Source organism: Podarcis melisellensis, assembly GCF_964234715.1.
Source record: "Podarcis melisellensis genome assembly, chromosome: 4".
Classification (NCBI taxonomy): domain Eukaryota; kingdom Metazoa; phylum Chordata; class Lepidosauria; order Squamata; family Lacertidae; genus Podarcis; species Podarcis melisellensis.
This window is the reverse complement of record NC_138531.1, coordinates 59833950-59851955: the sequence shown is the minus strand read 5'-3', so window position 1 is coordinate 59851955 and position 18006 is coordinate 59833950. Positions and strand designations below refer to the sequence as shown.

At 39.8% G+C, this 18006-nt stretch overlaps 1 protein-coding gene across 22 annotated transcripts in view; it reads right to left on the bottom strand.

The window, feature by feature from the left end:
- The window catches only part of ROBO2 (roundabout guidance receptor 2), a 901420-nt gene that overhangs the window by 43214 nt on the left and 840200 nt on the right, over positions 1–18006 (bottom strand). For 14 of the 22 annotated variants that reach the window (XM_081907838.1, XM_081907823.1, XM_081907827.1 and 11 more), the window contains 4 exons: positions 8410–8452; positions 6705–6832; positions 2049–2330; positions 1580–1705 (listed from right to left, as the gene is read on the bottom strand). In XM_081907838.1, the coding sequence (XP_081763964.1) occupies positions 1580–1705; positions 2049–2330; positions 6705–6832; positions 8410–8452 (579 nt within the window). The remainder of the gene's footprint in view (positions 1–1579; positions 1706–2048; positions 2331–6704; positions 6833–8409; positions 8453–18006) is intronic. The other 8 variants (XM_081907842.1, XM_081907843.1, XM_081907831.1 and 5 more) reach the window with 1 other exon arrangement.

Sequence of the window (18006 nt, the reverse complement as noted above, 5' to 3'; positions counted from 1 at the left end):
ATAAATAATAATAGGGTGGAATGGAATGAAAATAGTCTGTATAATTGCCCGGAATTACTTCTTTTTATTTCACACACTCCATATAGCTTAGTCACAATGAAGCATGCGCTGAAAAAAAGTTAAAATGTACTTGCTATATCAAAACTATATTTATTGATTTATTCACGTCTGCTCTAAGCCTCCGTGCAGTCATTGTTGGAAAAAATAATAGACTGCAGCAAACTCTTTCAGATAGCAAATCGCAGTGTATTCATAATACCATTTTGCATAATCTCTCTCCCTCTCTCTTTGGAAATGAGTTGTTAAGGAAACATCCAAAAACTTCACTGTTTGAGTTTCTTTCTCTTCCTTCACAAGGCCAAATGTAGTTGCGAAAAATGTAAATCGCAAATGTAACTGGTTTCTTACTGAAATCATATTAGGACATTCAATTGAAAAGTATGGATGAGTTATTTTTGTAATATTTTATGCCCATGTAATTCAGTGGTCTTTTCATTCTAGAGAAAAAGGACATATGTTATAGAGAATTGGAAGAGGACCAAATAAACCAACACGGAAATGAGGATTCAAGGAGAAAAGAGATAGATGAATAAAGGATAATTTTAGTTAACGTATAAAACAATGTGATAGACAATTAGGGTTATGTAATGAATCCTGAGGAGGAAGAAGGCAACAAGGAACATGAATATAAATGACCACGCAGTGGAACATGTATATGTGCGTGAACATTTGTATGTTTGTAATAAAATAAACCGAACATTTGGACTAGAAACTGAAAGCATCACAGGGACTTATAGGGAAATAAAGCAGAAGAGCAAGGGAGGGGGGAGACAGTGCTGGAATGGCAAAAGAGAAGTTATTATAAACTAGCCTCATAACATATTTTTAGAATGTATTAAGAAAATGGCACAATTCTGCACAGAATAATTTAACACAGAAAATTTGCTGCTAATCCATTTTGCAATGGCAATGTGCAATAATTATAATACAGCATGCAGCATAATACCTATACTTTATGCTTGTAGGCAGCTCTGAAACTTTTAGAATGATCACTATCATAAGAAGCTTTTCTGTCAATTCCATTATATTGCTATGGGTGGATTTCTTGATACGCAATAGAAATATAGAAATCTCAAAGGAGTTGGGGGCTTCAATAATGATACAACCAAAATATTAACTTCATCATGAAGCTCCTCAGAGAAGGACAGTGCTGTAAAGTGAAGATTGATTTACGAATAAAGTCAGCACTGTGCCAGAAAAGTGAGAATGTTACAAAATAAAATTTCCAATCATGCTGAAATACACAGGGTACAAAGGCTACAAATATTTTCTTATTATCTCTAAATGGGTTTCTTGTTCGGTTAGGGCAAATAAGGCACACTTCTTTTTTATCAAGCTCATGGTTTTCCAGATGATCGTGACACATTCACATGTGTCTAAATGGAAGGCAAACTGCAATATTTGAACACAAGCTCTGGGTACAGTGATCATTCTTCCAAGGTTATAATTAGTTTGCGTTTTTTAAAAGCTTCTTACAAGCACAAACACTTCTCCTTACACGCATTGTATTGAAACCAACCTGAGAGGCTGCCACTTCTTTCTGAGCTGTTGTGAGAGCTGGTGGTGCTGAAATCCTGTGACTGGTTGTGTGGCATTCTATTAGACAATCCCTCAGCCAATCGGTAGTCAGGGATGTAAAGTAAGGCTAAGGGTTAAAGGGCAAAGGTCACAGTGCCATCATGTGATTAGTTTATAGCACATGCACAACATGCAGTTAGCTGGTAAACAGTGGATGTGGCAGGACTGTGAAAAATATTTAAGTTAATATATTCTAATGGTAGCAGGGGTGGGGGAAAGATAAGCTGTGATACTGGCAAAAGCTAAAGCAAACTAAAATCGTAACACAATATAGTTTGTTGCATAAGTATAGGATACATGCAAGGTATGCAATTAGTTAAGGGAAATGGGAACAAAGAAGGACAATTTTCTACTGTGCACAAGAGATTCTTACAAACAATTGTAATAAGAAAAATGAGAACTAAAATCACCATTGTTGCCTTTGCTCTGATCAGGCAGAGAATAACCAAATCCCATTAGGTCACTTTTTTGCTGAATCGAACTTTTCCACTGAGGATCTGGTAAATCAACTGCCAATTCGTGGATGCTGTTGGAATGCAGTATTTGTGTTGTGGCATATGGGGTAGCCTGCGTTATTTGGCTGGAACTGTTGTAACTAGTTTTGGTAGTGAAGTCAATGCTGCTGTAAATGGCTCCATCAGAAAGCATTGTGGCAGTTTTATCCCCTTGACCTGGCACCGGAGGCAGCACATCTGTGATGAAAACAGGGAAATGAAACAAATCAGCATGGGAAAACCCCAACAAGAAGTTTTAATATATAAAAAAAACAAATGTGTCATTTTGCACGTTTGCATTTCAGCTGAGACAGTGTCCATGAGCCAATGGAGGGAAGATGATGTACAGCCATCGCCTCGCTATCAGCATCTGTGACAAACTTTCCACTTGTCCTTCACGTCTCACTGCCTAAAACCATCTTTCTTCCATACCTTCAGCTGTGAAAGTGAAGTTTGGAATATTTCTGTCCTGAAGAATGTTTTCAATTGTTCATTCCATGTCAGAGCCAATGAAACTGTCTGTGCTCCAGGGAAATGATGAAAGGAGTCACTCCACAAATCACAGAAGAAACCATCTCCCTCTGCTTTCCCCCACCATCAAGAAAACACCTTATGAGTATTGCACAGAACTGAATGAACATGGAACAATCCTCAGATAATTATTTTCAAGGTATGCAGAGCTTAAATGTTTTTTCTTTTTCTTTCTTTCTTTCCTGCTGAACATTATCTGGCTTTATTTCTGAAGTTAGCCAGACATTTTTTTCCTGACAATAAAGAGGGGTGAAAAAGATATGAATAAATCATTTTGAAATGTGTCAAGATTTCAGCAGCTCTAAAGAGAATTAAATGATCAGTCAATTATTTTGCTAAACTAAGCCTTTGAAACTGAAGGGCAGCTTCTCTGGGAAAAAAGTACATCTAAATTACAGTTAAGCCATAAAAATATTAAAATACATTTACATGATATCTAGTAAATATGTCATGTGTTGAACCAGGGAACTCCCTCACCCATTTATCTATGTCAACCTTCCCCAACATGGTACCCACTCCAGATACTTTGGACTACAACTCCCATGAGCCATAGCCAGCACAGGGAAGGCTGATCTAGATAAATCAATACTTTTAATCTTTTGGCGTGCTGAAGACCTGATCATGTATCTTCACAGGGGCAATCTCTGACACCATCTCTGACACCAGGTTCAAAAAGTTAATGTTTCTGACTAATGAAGGTATACCAGTTGCATAAGGCTCAATGAAACATCCAGTGCTGACAGAAATGTTGAACAAATGCATATATCAAGCTTCTGAACAGTGGACAGAGCTTAACTGTTGTGTTTACAGACTTTAATGAATACTACACGATTATATCAGATAAGAGGATTATTATTTTGCAGGTTGGATGTTAAAATAACTTGCTTTGGTATTTGCTTTAAAATGTTACTTAAAGGAGGTTCCTATTTCCTTGCACTAGTTTTCTTTCCTGCACTAAGCCAACAGCCCATATTTTCTCCTTTCCCATCAACATGCAGGTTTTTACAGAGGACTTAGTTTGAAATCTCCCTGGTCAGAGACACTCCTCCTTGTGAACTACTGCTAACAGTTGACAATCTGGCTCCAGTTTTCCAGTGGAAGTGCTCTGGGAGTCTTCCTCTCAGCTTCAGCTGCCTGCAATTTCAGTCCTGTTTTCCTAAGCCAGGCATAGACAAACTCGGCCCTCCAGATGTTTTGGGACTACAACTCCCATCATTTCTGACCACTGGTCCTGTTAGCTAGGGATGATGGGAGTTGTATTCCCCAAACATCTGGAGGGCCGAGTCTGCCTATGCCTGTCCTAAGTTTTCATTCCTTGGACAGCCAACACTTGCTGCCACTGGAGCTTCTGCTGGCTTCTTTAGCTCCAAACTCAAGACTGACTCTTGAATTGCTGTGTCTGCCTTTTTACACCCTTCAGCCACAGTGTTACAGCCAATCAAAACCTTCTCTCTGGCAGTTAAATGGAACAACCACTGAAGGATCTATCACAGACTGACCTTTTTGATCCCACTGTCTAATATAAAACAATGGTCTCTAATGCCTACTGACATACCAGAAAAACCCAAGACACATATTCACCTTCTAAGTAACTGTATCAGTGTAATGGTTTCTTGACAGATCAACAGCTGTAAGATTGCCTGAACACTATCTCTTAGGCCTCAATTAAAGGTAATTTGCCAAACTTTTACCTTCATTGAGTTAACTACTCACAAACCAGATGCTTTTTAAAATGCAATAATACTATTACACATACATTTACACATTTACTATTACACATACTATTACACATACACATACATTGCATTTATTCAACTTTTACTTCACAATTTTGCTGTTTGTCCAAAACTGGCATTGTTAAGTAACTTTGCATATATACAGCTTTCAACCAGGAAAAATAATCTCAAAAACTAATGTAAAAGGCAAATAAGGCAGACTTAGTAAATGTATTTTAAAAATAGCATGAAAAACATGTTATAATTGGTAAGTGGGAGGGGCAACAAAGTAGCATGGGGCAGGGAAGTGTATTTGATGGAGAGGGGAATGTAAATTTAATACTTACATTTATTTATTTGATTTTATTTAACAAAATTTATATACTGCTTTATAGCAGCAAAAATGATTTAAATGGGTGCTGAAAAAATACAGTGAAGGTGCCTGCCTGATGTCAATAGGCAAGGAGTTCCAAAGTGTAGGCAGTGCCACACTTAAAGAACAATTTCATACAAGTACAGAACAAGTATGATGTGGCACCTGTAACAGTGCCAGTTCAGCAGATCAAAGCAGTCGAGTGAGCACAAAAGGGGTGAGTTGGTCCCAAACTGTTAATGGCTTTATGTACCAATAGTAACACCTTGAACTTGGCCTCGTAACAAATCAGCCAGGAGGGGCAGGGGTCAAGTGGAGGGTATAGCTGCCAGTGCCTGGTCCACATCAACTGATTGCATAAACTGAAATCAATTCCATCACTGACTCTGCCAGTGGAATTGCAAGATGTGCAGAGTCAAGATCACTTTCTCTTCAAAGTGTGTAGCCAGTTGGCCACAGCAAGTCCTCAAATGCTCCAGAAGTCCCTCTCCCACAGTGGAAGTCAATAATCTCTGGATCATCCAAACTAACTCTGTGGAGAGGTGTATGTGAATCTGAATTTATGGTATGGTTTACCTCTGTAGATTGTGGGATGTATAAGATTGATATAGCTCTAATATGGCATGACACCCTCCACTATGAGCTTTGGTGACCCTGGAACAAGCCTGGTTCCAGCCCTCTGCTGAAGGGGCATTTGGGCATATCCTGAGTTCACCCACATCTGACCTAAAGATTAACACATGGAAATTTAGTTTTCAAGTACAGGATACTCAGCTCCTCAGTGGTAAGGTGATTTGAAAGCAGATAGCAGACAAGGATACCCAGGTTCAGATAATGGCTCAATATCAAAGTCTTTCACCCTTTTGTTAAGGAAACAGGATAGCCAGATTTAGCCATTTTTCGAGGTGAGGATTTGGCAGCAAATTCTGGAAGGAACTATGGAAATTGTAGAAATTACTCAATTCACAGCCCTCTCCCCTCTCCACTGGCATGCCTTGGCAAAAAGGTATTAAAAATCCATTAGATTCAAAGGTTAGTTAATTTTTCCAAGGCCAACATGACAGCGTTTACCCAGCGCTCTCCACGATTCAGCACACTTCTGTTTTGCTTTAAGGACAGGTATATTTTCCTTCTGCCCACTCCCCCCCTATCCACTTCTTTATGGCAAAATTGTTATGCTCTTTTACTCTTTAATGAAGGTGTGTTTATATTGTAGAATTTGCTACCTACCTAGACTGTAACTTTGCTGTCTGAAACAGCATTTATATACTGTTACTCTTATTTTATATAATCAACCAAGCTTTCCTTATTCCTTCTATAACAAGTGCATCTCATAACTCCAGCAGAAGATCCTAAACCTCTCAGCAGTGTCTGTACGAACATACATGAGTGCTGGCTGTGGAAAGGTGAGTCTAGGTACACACTTGTAACAACTTCTCTGGCTGACTACCAGAGGATTCAAGCTCAATTCAATGGGTCACATTCAGTTCTTCCATTCCTTTCCCCTGCAAGTCCCCCAAATCTGTTTTGGATGGTCTGTCTCCCGAAACCTGTTTCACTTGTGCAACAGCAGCACAGGATACAGCCCAATATAATGAATGTGTAGCATCTTATGAAACGGTTAAGCACATTAGAATAGCATAGTCATTCTGCTAAACTATTTCATCTGGTTTAGAAACAGTACTCAAGTTCTATGGAGTAAATTCAAAAGGAAGACTTTGCAGAATCATAGACACATGTCCATAACCCGTCCCCCTAAACACCAATATTCAGAGGGAAATGTAGCTTTCCTTTTTTTCTTAATTGATGGTCTTGTTCTATTGCTATGTGGTGTTCTTCCTTTTAGTTATCTATATTTCCAAATGTAGTCAAATAAAATTTCATGTAAAAAACAAATGGATAGTTCTGCAAATTATTATTATTATTTTGCTAAAGCACTATGAACAAGCCTACCTCCACGTCCAAAATTTCCAAGATCATTTGGTCCACTAGTGCTGTTGTTTACAGGCAGGCTGGTGGCAGGCCAAGAATCTGCTAGCCAAGGATAACTCGGGTCACTTGCATTTAACAGGCCTGGTCGACTGAAGAAAAATGAACATCAAAATACATCTGTGAGAAACTCTTTACAACTGCAAACTGAAGAGACTTTATACATCTCTCTCAACAATAAAATGTAAAATTTATTTCATATTAAAATTGTGAAGGCTTTCTTGACATAAATGATTCTGCAGTTAATTGGAGCTTTACACAAATTAGTACTGAATGTGGAAGTGGAATCAGTTACAAGTCTGCTAGAATCCAAATGAATTCTGTAGTTCATTTCAAAATAAGGAATAGGCTGTACCATTGAAGGATCCTAAACTAGGGATGAATGATAAATTACCACCTCAAGGGAACAATCACTCAAAGTGACTGTTCTGTATCAGCCATTTCCAGGACTCTGGGTGAGTATTCCTTCACTTCCTGCATCCCAAATGTATGTCTGTCATCCACAAGCTGCTAGCTCTTCCTTTGAGCAGCCTTGCGTGGTTTTAAAGGCAAGTAGGTTTGAGTGGGATTAATGAAAAGTTCAAAACAGCATTTTTATCTGTGTCAACAGACTTTCATGTTCATATAATTTGATTTCAGATTTCAAGAACAACTGAACACTTTTTATCTGAAAGGAACTAGTCATTAAGACATTAGAATTTGGCTCAGTAGGTACGTTCCTAACACTGGGAGGGATGAATAGGAGAAAGGTGGGGGGACAAGGACATTAAACAAATAAGTCGGAAGCTGTACTTGATTATTAGTACGCGTAAACAAACAGCATTGTGGGAAACAAGATACTGGTCTAGATCTGCTTTTGGACTGATCCAGCAAGGCTCCTTTTATGTTCCTTTTTAACAGTTATTGTTATTGTATCCCTTCCCACCCCCCATGAATCCCTTCTGGCACAATCCCTAAGAGAAATGTGGGTTTCTATGGAAACAGCAATAAGAAGATCTAGCAGCATTCTTGCCACTTCTATGAACTCTCATTAGGCCTAATCTTCGTGTGTGTGTGTGTACACACACACACACACACACACACACACACAGATATTGATTAAATAGGAGATTGGAAGTTATTACCAGAGCTTAATTACAATCTCCATATTGGCATAGAGAAAATAGATGAGGATATATGGCTCTGTTATCAACTTTTATCAATTTCAATTGAGTAGCCAAAGTTGTAGAATCTAGTCCTATCAATCTACAACCTATTCATCTTCCATGAATCATTTATTTTGTGATCGATTGTGTGTAATTGTTCACTCACAGCAATTTAGTGGGAGCCAATAAGGAGTCTTAAACAACAGCAACTTCATTTACTAATGCCTAATTAATGCAATAAACATCCTGAAAACAAATGAACACATTCTTTCTGATACTTTCTACTAATTTCTTCCTGGGCATCTGGGAGATATGAAACATCTGGACTTGATTCCCCTCAAGTGTACAACAGATCATTAAAATCTGGTCTAAGCCATTTAATTCCTCCCAGAATTGTCACTCTAGCAACTGATCATGTAGTAGTCTTTCTTTTTTTTTTAGTTCCTAATAAAAAAATAAATCTGATGGGGCTTAAATATGACACAACCTGAAACTGAATATGACCTTTTCAATAGCAGACATACCTTCCATTGCTCATAAGTCCCCCATCTCCTCTTTGGAAAGTAACTGGTGTGGGTTTTCATAAATAAGAGGGTAGGAAAAATCTGTTAGGTATAGTAAGTCATTTATATCAAGCATATCACAATATACAATATAATGTGTTAAACAATATAATCAAGTATAGGTGGGAAAGCAAAAATTGCCATATCCCCCAGTTATCTCTAGACAATATTGATTTAAATCAATCTTTCTCAGTCACAGTCTCATAGGACAACTTATTTCTGATCCCTTGATATTATGGGTTTTGGGGGGAAATTCTCAAATCAATAGACCTTTGGCTTCAAAATGTATAAAGCTAGAGACCCCTGAATCATGCAGATTCCAATGAAAACATTACGTTCATTTCTTCAAACTAAATAAAAATGAATCTGTGCTCTCTTTAGCATGTTAGTACTTTAATAAGTAATTAACAATGACCTGGATCTGCTAATCATTAAAGTAGCAACAAAAGTGAAAAAATTTGGGGAAACTGAAATGGGAAAAAAATATTCAAAATGCATTCTCATCTTATATTCTAACACCTTTTATCCATGCCTGAAGTGTTCTTAACAGAGTGAATGATGTAAAACCAATGCCATACTTCCTAGCTAGCAGGACCAGTAGGAGTTGTAGTCAAACAACAGCTGGGAACCCAAGTTTGAGAAACAATGATGTAAACTCTTAATTGCCAAGATCAGTCTTGTAATCTCAAAAAATTATGAATACTTTTCAAACATAGTCTAAACACACCTACCTTACAACAAGATGTTGCTATAAATTTAGGGTCCTGCATTGCTTATAACTGTGACAATCTCTATATTGTAAGAAGTCCTGTTTAAAGCAGTACAGTACAGTGGATAGTATGGCCAGACACAGTATCAGTGTTCTGCATAACATACAGCAGCCTTTGTCAGATAGTTTGGACTACGATGATAAGAGTTGTAGTCTAAAACATGTCATGGGCACCAGGGTGGTAAAGGCTAGGGTAAAGCTTGGGACCTGGGTGGCTATGTGGGTTAAACCACAGAGCCTAGGACTTGCCGATCAGAAGGTCGGCGGTTCGAATCCCCGCGACAGGGTGAGCTCCCGTTGCTCAGTCCCTGCTTCTGCCAACCTAGCATTTCAAAAGCACGTCAAAGTGCAAGTAGATAAATAGGTACCGCTCTGGCGGGAAGGTAAACGGTGTTTCCGTGCGCTGCTCTGGTTCACCAGAAGCGGCTTAGTCATGCTGGCCACATGACCCGGAAGCTGTACGCCAGCTCCCTCAGCCAATAAAGCAAGCTGAGTGCCGCAACCCCAGAGTCGGTCACGACTGGACCTAATGGTCACGGGTCCCTTTACGTTTAGGGTAAAGCTTACATATTGGAACCCCTGAACTATCTTCTCAAATGACAATTGTGTGTGTGTTCCTGTGACTTAAAGTGATGCAACCTCTGGCATCCACCCATAAAGAAGAGATACCCCGAAGTAAAGAAAACCCTGGAATTTCAGTGCTAGCTGTCAAAAAAATGAAGAAAGTCTGGAAAACCAGTGAAGGAGATTGAGAAAGCAAGGGACATGGGAGAGCTTTACATGTGTAACATTGCACCAGGAGTCCAAAGGGGATAAAATTGGTTTCCCCCTATTTTTTTCATTATATCTGTAGGATAGGTTTGGCTGGAGTAGCCTGAGTTCAAAGTCACCTAGTGAGCAAAGTCACCCATCAAAATGTAGTGATGACGGTGGTGATGATCACCTGCTCTTTACCAGCAGGTCTCAGAATGGGTTACAACAATTTAAAATTTAGAATTAAAACCAGTTAAAACAAATGATCTCATCAAGTATACCACACTGGTTTCAACCATCACACAACCACAATCCATATTGGAGTATAGTCACTGGTCTTTTTGTACAAAGCACCACAAGAGATGCTTGATGCAACTCACAGGATTAACTGAAATGATCAACCATCCTGGGCGATCATATGCATCTGAAAACTCCACAAAAATGCTTCTCCATTAATACAGAAACACTTCAAAATTTATAACACAGAGCAGCTTTCTCTTGATCTCTTGCCATACACTCCGCAATCTCAGTTAAACAACTGTACAGCATCAAGATGGAAATGCTATGATCAGCAAAGACACTGACATATAAAGCAGGGTAGCTGCAGCTTTCTGGTGATACATTACATTTTTGCTGTGTTATCAGTTCCACAAGTGGCTTCACAATGCGCGTTCAACTACAATGAAGACAAAGAGGATCCCTTTGGGATCCCATATAGAATGAACTTAGGAACTGATGATTAATTGCCTATCACCACTGTATGGGCAATTATGGTTGCTAGAAAATCACAACAGGCATATCACAAATTAAATGCTTTACCTAGTTGGAAATGAATTAATGCTAATCACATTGAAAGTGTATAAAATATTAAATACAAAGTATTCACAAGCATTCTAATGGTTAATATACTAAACAATCATAATACATGCTAAAATAGTTTAAGCGAAATTGGGTAGATATTGTACAGCAATCTGCAGGGAAACAATGGGTGCAAGTTTATTTATTTGTAGCTGGCATCGTAGCTGTTAGAAAATGTGTGACTAACATCTACATTGGAATATATCACTTTCATTTCTGAATCTTCTTCCATAACCTTACAAACATAATTTTAAACTCGAAACTGAGCACTTATATTCTACATTTTAAAGTTTAAATTGAAGACTTATAATTCGTTTATACTATGCCGAAAGTGTGCCAGACAAATGGCTTGCTGAAGATAGGCTTAGTGCAATGAGTTTGTTCTCTTGAGGCAGTGAGGTAATGGATGAGGCCTTCTGGGGATGAGGACATCCTAGCAGTGTCCCACTCCCAGAATGAAGGGGGGAAGAGTCGATTGGTAAAGAGGAAGTTGAAAGGTAAAGTCAAGGGGCTCCAATATCTTCAGAATGTGTGGGTGTTATTAGAAACCACAATACTGGAAGCTCAGCCTCAATATAGGTCAGGCAAGGTACCACCAAGGCCAAGGGACTACCAGCAAGCTTAACAAGCTAACTATGAGAGATCAAGAAGCCTTTCTTCAGAAATTGAAGTCTGGCCCAAATAAAGAGAATAAAAAGGAACACAAACATTGCCAACAGAAATGCAAACAGACAATAAGGGACAAAATGAGCAAATTCAGGGAGGGCATTTTTAGAAACATTAGGACCACAATTAAAAAGTTATTTAAACACTTTGAAAGCAGGAGGAAACTGGCTAGGAAGGCAGTTGTATCTTTAGACCACAAGGGAGTCAACATGCACTAATGAAGGAAAACAAGATTGTGGAGAAGCTGAATGAGTTCTTTGCATTTGTTTTCATTCTGGAATGCCACAGGAACCCTGTGCTGAATTAACTTTCTTGGAAAGGAAGTCTGAGGAACTGAGGCAAAAACTGTTGACAAGAGACAATCTAGGCCACCAGATCTCAAATTTTAAATTGCTGGTTTTCCAACATAAACATGTAACTTGTTCTGAAGACTAGCATTTGTACCTGAAGAATAGAAACTGGCCAATGTAATACCATTTTTTAAAATAAAAGGATCCATGATCATTTATGTAAGCAGGTGCTCACAACGAACACTTCTTCAGAGCTTAATCCTACCCCCTCCCCCAAGAAAGGCGTTAGATATAGAGGGATTATGTTCCTCTTTTGCTCACTAGTAGGGCTATTAAAAATAAAGTATTCCTAATACAGATGGCCAAACTTCCAGTCACATGAGAAGCTCCTAAATAGCACTTTCCATCTTGTCCCCATTCTCTATGTTCTGGGACATGATGTCTGCTTCTTAATAGCAGCCAATATTTTGCAACAAAGCGAGCAGTTGGGCAGAATGTTTAGCTACAGGAGCTTTCCTTTCACTCAGATTGTAGTACTATATCAGGGGACAGGAGGAATGGAGTTGACCCTGCAGTCTGATTTCTGTAGGCTTATACTGGCTCAGTTAGGCAATCCTGAAAGTAAAGTAAAGAGTGCTGGCAGAGTGGTGAGAAGGGAATACCTTGGCAATAAGAAGCTGAGACCCCCTGTGTTCTTATGATTCTATGAACTGGACCGATGTGGTTGTCATTCTGATTGCTGGAGTTATTTTCTCCATCAAAAACAAAGTCATGTTTCTTTATCATTTTTTAATGGTTGCTGGGTGTTATAAATAGTTCTCATATGGTGAGGTTATAATGCAATATCTGTTTTCAGTAGTTCCATTTCTTATGGAATTATCTTACAGCCTTTGGGGAACACATTTATAAGGAGAAGTAACCACAGAAGAATGGATGCTGCTTCATTATTACATCTGTCTCTGGAAATTAATATAATTTTCAGAGTGACAACTGTTATCCACTCAGAGTGACAATTGTCAAAGGATAATAAGTTTATAATATTGCAATTAATGTCTCCCTTCTCCAAAAAATATCCTCCCTTATTATTTAAGTTATTTTATTTCCCAAAGCTTCATACAATCCACAATAAAAATGGCTGGGCAAGCCAGCAAGATCGCATCACTCTGAAAGGATCAACATTCTGTGGAAAAGGCAGCAAAAGTCACAAATGATAGTCTGCCAAACTAAGCACTATGTTTATCACTGTTACCATATGTTTGTGTCAGCATTTTTGCCTGCAGTTTGATTTCTGGAATTGCAAAACACGCCAAAAATGCTGAAGGGAAACATATTTGAATACAGTAGACTACAGTCCTTACAGACATAACGGGGGGTGGGGGTGGATCAGCAAAGCTGATTTAATTCAGGGATCTAAATTTCAAAAAACTGCTGAGACATTTTGAAAGTTGAAAGGGAGATGAAAGACAAATTCCATCTATTATCGCAAAGCAGCATTTTTTAAATTAAAAAACTGTTTATATGATTATGGATCTCATACAGATTCTTTAAAAATCTGCAGAATATAAAGGGAGGAACATGTTTTAAAAATATGACGTACTCAAGGATTTATTGAAAGAGGGAATGAGAGAGGTTTGAAGAATCCTTGTTAACCTGTGTTGAAAGGTCTATACAAAAACATGCACAATTAAGCCTCACACAAAATTTGAAAAAAAAACCTCATATACATACAGTATGGTACTATGGTACTAGTTGAACTATTTACAAATACTATCTGGCAAGGTTAAACCCAATCTTCATGCAGGCTAGAACCAAAAAATAGAAATACACACTCAGCTGACATTTTGAGGAAATAAAGCTTTCTGTGTGCCTATCTCTAGTGGGCCACATTTTCCTAGTACAAATGAAAACTTTAATGTTGCCAGCCAAGTCTCTTCCCTTTTTCTGATAAGCTGTTCCTCAAATATGAATACAGATTAATCCTCTTTTAATAAGCATTAACTCAGAACAGATAATCAGCATATAAAAATTCTATCAAATCTTCCTGCATTTGGATGGTTCTGTCAAATAATTTATAATAATCTACCACTGTTAGGACTTGCGCGTGAAATGTTTAGTTTGCCATTTGTAATTTGTTTTTATTTACTCAGTTTCACAACAATCTTTAATCCCCAAGCTTAGTATTTATAAGCAAAAATGTATGGTTTTCATTCAGGCTGATAGTGTATGCAGTTAGAGGAACATGTCTGCATTCCTGCAAATGGATGCACACACACTTAGGAAACTGAGGCCAGATGAAAGATACATTACATTTTTCCTGTTTCAGTAGATGGATTTCTATGAATTTATAAGAAGCATTTTTTATCCACAGGATGGATAAATGTGATTGGGTACTACATAGCATAGAAGGATTCACCTGAGAAAATGGATTCTTTTTTATCATTCTTATGGAATCTGAAAAGTTGGTATCTGCCTAGAAAAGATGTATGTGCTTTCTGTCAGCTCACCTTTCTTTCAACCATGTTAAAGCCTGCAGTGTATGTTTGCACAAGGAGAATTCGGAAACTAACCATGAAAAAAATAACAAGCACGATTATACCTACCTGAAGTGTAGTTTTTCATTCCCTATGAATGAAAGGTCAGCAGATTGGGTTGCTGGTTCCGACCATGGCCCAAAGCGGGCAGTAATGTTTTGGGATGTAGGGTTCCAAGGATTCAGTTTGCAAACTCTCCAAGCTCAAGGGAAAGACAGACATTAAGAAGGAGAAAAGTATATCCTACATCCCAGAAATAAAGGAAGGAGCTAGCCTCGAGGGTGGGGCCCTGCTGACCTTTCACTGGGAATGGAAAACTATGCTTCAGGTAGATACAATCATACCTTTTCCCATTCCTTCAATGAAAGGTCAGCAGATTGGGAGATACCAGAGCTATCCTAATCTCAGACAGCAGAGAGGCTGCAGTGTTATGGAGGGGAGAGAACATTTTGTAATGTCTCATGAAGGTGCTGTGGGAGGACCAGGTGACTGCCTTGCATATTTCCAGCAGTCCAGCATTAACTGAAAATGCACTGCAGGGAGCTGCAGAACAAGAGGAGTGAGCTATGATGTGCAAAGTGACAATAAGTCTCTGAGCTCTGCAGGAACAGGCCTTTATCCATCTGGCTAGAGTGGCAGAAATCACTTTCTTCCCTAAGGAGAAGAGATGGAATGAAACAAAGAGTGAAACTGTCCATCTGAGCTCTTTGGTTCACTGAATGTAGACTTTTGAAGCTCTACGTACATTGTGGGAGTGCCAAGCTTTCCCCCCGTGGTCACTAAGGAAGGGCAGAAGGAGGGAAGACCCAAGTTCTTGTTGCAAGTGGAAGTTGGAGGTGGCCTTAGGAAGGAAAGCTGGTTGGGAGAGAATGGAAGCGAGTGTGCCTGCTTGTTGGGTGAGGGTGTTAGGGTGGAGGCTGTTCGGAAGAAAGCAGAGAATGGTGGCAATTTCCACTTTCTAAAGGGAAATGTATAATAATAATAATACCCTCTCCATCTGGCTGGGTTTCCCCAGCCACTCTTGGGGAAGAAAAGCTGAGGGAGTGGGAACAATCTGTGGGAGACAGACTAGATTCAGAGTTGTGAACAAAGCGGTGGAGGAGAAGGCTGAAAGCTTGGAAAATCTTCATCCCCATTGGAGGAATGAGAAGGGTTAATCGCATGATCTAGGGCAGACATGTCCAAGAAGTCTATCGTAATCGACTCGGAGATCCTGGGACTGATATTGGTCAATCGCAGGCTGAGATAGAAAAAATATTTTAAAAAATAAAAAAAATTGTCCAGTAGTACCTTAGAGATCAACTAAGTTTGTTCTTGGTACAGTGGTACCTTGGGTTACATACGCTTCAGGTTACAGACTCCGCTAACCCAGAAATATTGCTTCAGGTTAAGAACTTTGCTTCAGTATAAGAACAGAAATCGGGCTCCGGCAGCGCAGCAGCAGCAGGAGACTCCATTAGCTAAAGTGGTGCTTCAGGTTAATAAGAGTTTCAGGTTAAGTACGGACCTCCAGAACAAATTAAGTACTTAACCCGAGGTACCACTGTATAAGCTTTCGTGTGCATGCACACTTCTTCAGATACCTGAAGAAGCACACAAAAGCTTATACTAAGAACAAACTTAGTTGGTCTCTAAGGTGCTACTGGACAGTTTTTTTATTTTATTTTATTTATTTTTACTGCGTCAGACCAACATGGCTATCTACCTGAATCTGAGAAAGAAAAGCCTTTCTCCGCAGCCTGGGACACAGCAGCAGCAGTCGCTGCTGCTGCCAGTCTCATGCAAGCCTGAGCTCCTCCTCCTCCTCCTCAAGCCAGCTTGACTTCCTTCCCGCTGCCTGCTCTGCGCTGCTCTGGGGGGGGGGGAGTAGAGCTCTGGTGATGGGGGAGGGGGATGTGGTGGGGGGGAGGCAGAAAATGAAAAGCTCTGTGCCTGCTTGCCTGCTAGCTCAAATGCAATGGAAGGAATAAGAAAGGAGCCCCCCCCCCGCCCCAACAGCGAGGAAGGCAAAGAACAAAACACATGAGAAAAAGCCCCCTTAGTGCTCCATGAGTTTTAGTGAGGGAAAGGCTTTAACGCAACAGTAGGGGAAAGAGAGGTGGAGGAAAAGGCGTGGGAATGCTGACACAAAGTTAGCTGCGATTTAAAGCAACAGTAGGGGAAAGCTGGAGAAGCCTGGCACACTCTGACTGGCTCCTCAGATCTGTGTAAACTAATATAAAAATATAGTTTGACTTTTCTCACTTGTTTAGTTACTTGACCATCTAACAACTATTTGGATCTGTCATGATGATATCCAAACATAACTATTGTAACTGTGAAATAAAGATCAATTCATATTCATTTTACTTAAATTACTTTGGAGGGTGGTAGATCACTGCCAGTTTTTGATATTGGATTGTAGATTACAACCTACTCGAAGTTGGACGTGCCTGACCTTGGGTATGTTGGAGGTTGTCCTGACTGCCTGAGCCTCTACCTCTCTCTCCTCCTAAATGCCTGATTGGGGTTAGAGGCAGCCATTTCTTCAAGGTATATAGCCCATCTAGACTTCCTTGGTTTGCACTGAAGCAGGGACTTATGTTTCCCTTGAGGATTTTTCTCTGCTGTCCTGTCCAAAGGGTGCGATTTGAAGGAGGCTTTTCAACCAGCAGGGTGACCATAAGCTCCAGAGACCAACAAGGGGGCAGAATCCATCACTGGGAGTGTTAGGCTAATAGGTACTCTAGGCACAATGCAACACACCCGCTCTCAGGAGAGCAGCGTGGATCTGGTAGGCCAGGTGAGACTGTAGGACTGAATCAGAGGCTTAACAGCTATGTGGAAGCCTCAAACAGCTGAAGAAAACGTTGTTGGTGTTCCAGACCTCTGCACTGAAAATGAAAGTAGAAGATATGGTTTTTGCCACATAGGCAATCCTTCCCATTGTTTATGCTCGCCTGCTATAATGCTGGGCTTCTCTGGCTAAGTACCTGCCTGAGGGGGTGACAGAACAAAGATGCGTGGTGAAAAGGGTCTGCTCCTGTCTTCCTTCATTGAGGCAGATAGCGAAGATTAGGTAGGTAAAGAGGGTTTTTTATTTTTTATTTTTTAAATTAAGCAAGAAGCTGGGTGGTGGTGGGGAACAGGGAGGAAAAAGGCTTCAGTAAAGATAGAAGGTATAAGTCAGGAGTTGGGGGAGGGTTTCCAAAGAACTGGAAGAGGAAGAGGAAGTAAGCCTGATAAGAGAGAAGTTGGGAGCAGGTGGTCTGTGATCTGGCTGCACTGACAAAGGCAACAGCAGAATTGAATCCTGGGAGCCCTACATTTCAAAACATTGCTGCCTGCATTTGACCGTGGGTGGAGCCATCAATCCAATCAGCTGACCCTTCATTGCAGGAAAGGGGGAAATTAGTGTTTATTCTAGTAGCATGAGTTGTATATGTTTGCATGTAACTCTCCATGCGTGCATCTGTGCCCTTGTCCGCACATCACATGAATAAAAAGCCATAGCTTTGTGTAACAGTCAGAGGGAACTGAAAACTTTTCAAATTGATATTGCAGACACATAACTGATAAAGCAGAATGTATGGAGGATAAGGCTATCGAGGGCTACTAACCGTGATGGCTATGTACTACCCCCAGCATCAGAGACATTATGAATCTGAATCCCAATAGCTGAGGATCACAAGTAGGGAGAGTGCTGTTGCAC